Source organism: Prorops nasuta, unplaced genomic scaffold (genome assembly GCF_024137725.1).
Source record: "Prorops nasuta isolate Cenicafe-Biocafe unplaced genomic scaffold, Cenicafe_Pnas_1.2 PNAS00020, whole genome shotgun sequence".
Lineage (NCBI taxonomy): Eukaryota > Metazoa > Arthropoda > Insecta > Hymenoptera > Bethylidae > Prorops > Prorops nasuta.
This window is the reverse complement of record NW_027116817.1, coordinates 1,174,856-1,178,211: the sequence shown is the minus strand read 5'-3', so window position 1 is coordinate 1,178,211 and position 3,356 is coordinate 1,174,856. Positions and strand designations below refer to the sequence as shown.

The following is a 3,356-nucleotide window of genomic DNA, read 5'->3' as shown; positions in this document are numbered from 1 at the left end:
ACCAGGTAATATTTGAATTATATTTATTTCTAACCCTGAATTTCATATTTTCTTCTCATTTTGTACGCCAGAGTTTCTTTTCCTTACCTACGACGCCTTATTTAAAAGAAATTAATAACGCTACCTAAGCACTCAGCGACAATATAAAATTGTAGTTGAGCATCGTATTAAAATTAGTAATCATACAACTCTGGACGTTACACTATATAGAAGTTTTCCATTTTTTTAAACCTAAATTTCCACAATTAAGTCCTAAAGTGACAATGAGAGATTATGAAATAGGTTTAAGTAATTCTTTAAAAATAGTATACCCAAATATAAAACCTACACACTGTTTCTTCCATTTTGCTCAAGTATGTAATATTTCGATCAAAATTCATTTTATCTTGACTACATCACTTTATCATTTACACTCAAAATGTGATTTATTTTGTATGTAATATTATTTCATATATAGGCTTTAATGAAGAAAGCGAAATCATTGAACATAATTAACAGAACAAAAAATAAGCTAACTTATCCCGAATATTTCATAGTCATAAAGAACACAATAGCTTTAGCATTATTACCAGCAAAACAAATTGTACAGGGGTTTTAATTTATTAAAAACTGATGTCAATGAACGTTTTGGATCCTATTTTAATTTGTATTTTGCATATTTTGGAAACTTTAGGCTAAAAAAGATAGGCCCTGATAATGTTTCAGTTTACAAATTAAAACATAGGACAAACAATAAATGTGAAAATTATCACAGTGTACTAAGTAAAAGATTAGGAAAAGCTCCTCACCCTACCCTCTTCCTAAGTAAGACTATTTTGCATAATTTTATAATACAAATAATACGTTTATACTTATTCTCTATTAGATGGTAGCTTTTCCTATGTAGTTAACATATGTTTTTTGAATACTTCTCATTATCAGTTAGAATTTGGTACTCAAGTGGCAAATTTTATTTCCATTTCCATAAGATTTGTTGCGTTTTCACACTTTACAGGCCAAATCAAGATGTGTATTAAGCTAGAGCCCCCCCCCCCCCAACGCTTAATAAAATTTCGTTTGTGTAAAACTTTAGTGCTATTTTTTTGCTCTATTGGTTTGGCAGGAAATTAAAGTCATAACGGGGGGGTCCAGCTTAATGTTAAGCTGGACCCCCCCCCCCCCCCCCCCAAACGGTTATGTAACATTCGGTCGTATGAATTAAATAAAAGATAACACTAAATTTTTTGCTTTTTTCTTGCTGCAAGCAAGTATTAAGAACATTCAAAAATTTTAATTATTATAAAAAATATGTCGTATCGGGAAAGTGTCGGCGCGAGCACTGAGTCTCTTTTAGTCACATGTTGACTCTCCTTCGGCAAAAAGAAATCAACCGATTGAAAATAAAATAGAATATTTAATTTTAAGAATTTCGAGACCTGAAATTAGTTAGCAAAAAATTGTTTAAAGAAAATAGGCTAATTGATTGTCAACGGCGGAAACATTCGGAATTAAACGATGCCCCTCCTCTCCCTGTCTCTCTCTGTTAACATATTTTTATTTATCTAAACAATTTTTGCTCATCAGTTTCTGGTCCCACAGGGTTTCTAATTATATTTTCTGTTATAGTTATAAGTATCTGATTTTTTGCTGTAGTAGAATTGATGATGTCAGCGATAAAGTCAAGGAGCACGCTCATCGCCCCTACTCTAACTGTTTAATGACGTATTTTCTTTAAGAATTTTTTTGCTAGTCTGCTTTTAGGCCTAAAATGATCAAAATTAAATATTCTAAGGTATTTTTAAAGAATTGATTTTTTCCTCCTGTAGATTCGATTTAATAAGCCATAGAGCCACCTAGCATGTATACGAGATTTTCTAGCTACTGTTACGTGGGGTATTGCCGTAAAATATTTTTTTGCTGATTTGTTTCTTGTTCCAAAATGATCAGAATTAATTATTCTAATGTACTTTTAAGAATTAATTTTTTTGCTCCTATAGAAACGATGTCGTATGCAGTACAGTAAACCGGCATGTGTCAGAGATTCTCCTCCGCCTGCTTCTGTTGCGTGAAATATTTCCGTCAAATATTTTTTTGCTCAATTATATCTGTCCCTAAAACGATCATAATTAGCTATTCTAATGTATTTTTAACGATCTGATTTTTTTTGCTACTCGAGATTCGATATAATCTAAAATAAAGTTAGTGCCTTTGTATCACCACATAGACTATGTTATTTCTTCTGAACCATTTAAAATTGAATCAAAATATCATAATTATGTATAGAAAAATGTAATCGTACTTTTTCTTGTCCTTTAGCTCCAGCAAAATATCAATTTTTACTTGAATTTTAAATGTTTCGGACGATACAACATAATGTGCATACTTTGTTCAGCATGCGCTCTCCTTACCCCATAGAATGTCAATTCTGGTGCAGCAAAAAAATCAAATTCTTAAAAGCATATTAGAATAGCTAAGTATGATCGTTTAGGGTCAAAAATAAATGAGCAAAAAAATATTTGACGGAAATATTTCACGCAACAGAAGCTGGCGGAGGAGAATCTCTGACACATGCCGGTTTATTGTACTGCATACGACATCGTTTCTACAGGAGCAAAAAAATTAATTCTTAAAAGTACATTAAAATAATTAATTCTGATCATTTTGGAACAAGAAACAAATCAGCAAAAAATATTTTACGGCAATACCCCACGTAACAGTAGCTAGAAAATCTCGTATACATGCTAGGTGGCTCTATGGCTTCCCACGTAGGAATTGCCGAAGTCTAGCCGTACTTGAGATACGGCCCAATACCGCCAAGGCATTGTTTGCCGGTACCGGATCTTTAGTATTCACACAGTAATGGATTATCAAAAAATATTCCGTAAAACAATACTATTACAGTATTAAAGCCAAATTCAAATTATGTATTAAAATCATGTATTGGTAAAATATCTGTTTTACAAAAATTCGGTATTGACTAACGGTATCCTGTCAGTACAAGACTTTTGTTACATTTATAGTACTGACTACGTTTATTAAATTAGTACTTAGCTGTAAATATCTTTCCAATACAGATATCATAGACATATGTTACTGGTTAAATACATTCCCTTAATATAGTATAGGTACAGGGCGCTTGACTCGTTTTGTACACTTCTAGTACTGATTGGCAATATTAACTCAGTATTATCCCAGCTCTAAATGTTATTAAATAGAATATATATTATTAAGAATTTAACAATCAGATCAGATTTCTAAAAATCAGTTATAACTGAATTAATATGTTCCGAATTAAACCTGAAATTTTATAGTTTAAACGAGCATCGCCAGCTATACAGGGCTATACATTAGTTGGAAGAGTGCAAATGTGATGGATA

The 3,356-nt window shown here is 31.7% G+C and overlaps 1 protein-coding gene across 1 annotated transcript; it reads left to right on the top strand.

Moving 5' to 3' along the window:
* The first annotated feature begins 263 nt into the window (after positions 1-263).
* Positions 264-1,118, top strand: LOC136780792 (uncharacterized). Its single transcript, XM_066739337.1, has 5 exons — positions 264-353; positions 458-591; positions 674-804; positions 922-1,009; positions 1,103-1,118. The coding sequence occupies exons 1-5, from the start codon at positions 264-266 to the stop codon at positions 1,116-1,118; spliced, it is 459 nt and encodes a 152-aa protein (XP_066595434.1).
* The last annotated feature ends 2,238 nt before the right edge of the window (positions 1,119-3,356 follow it).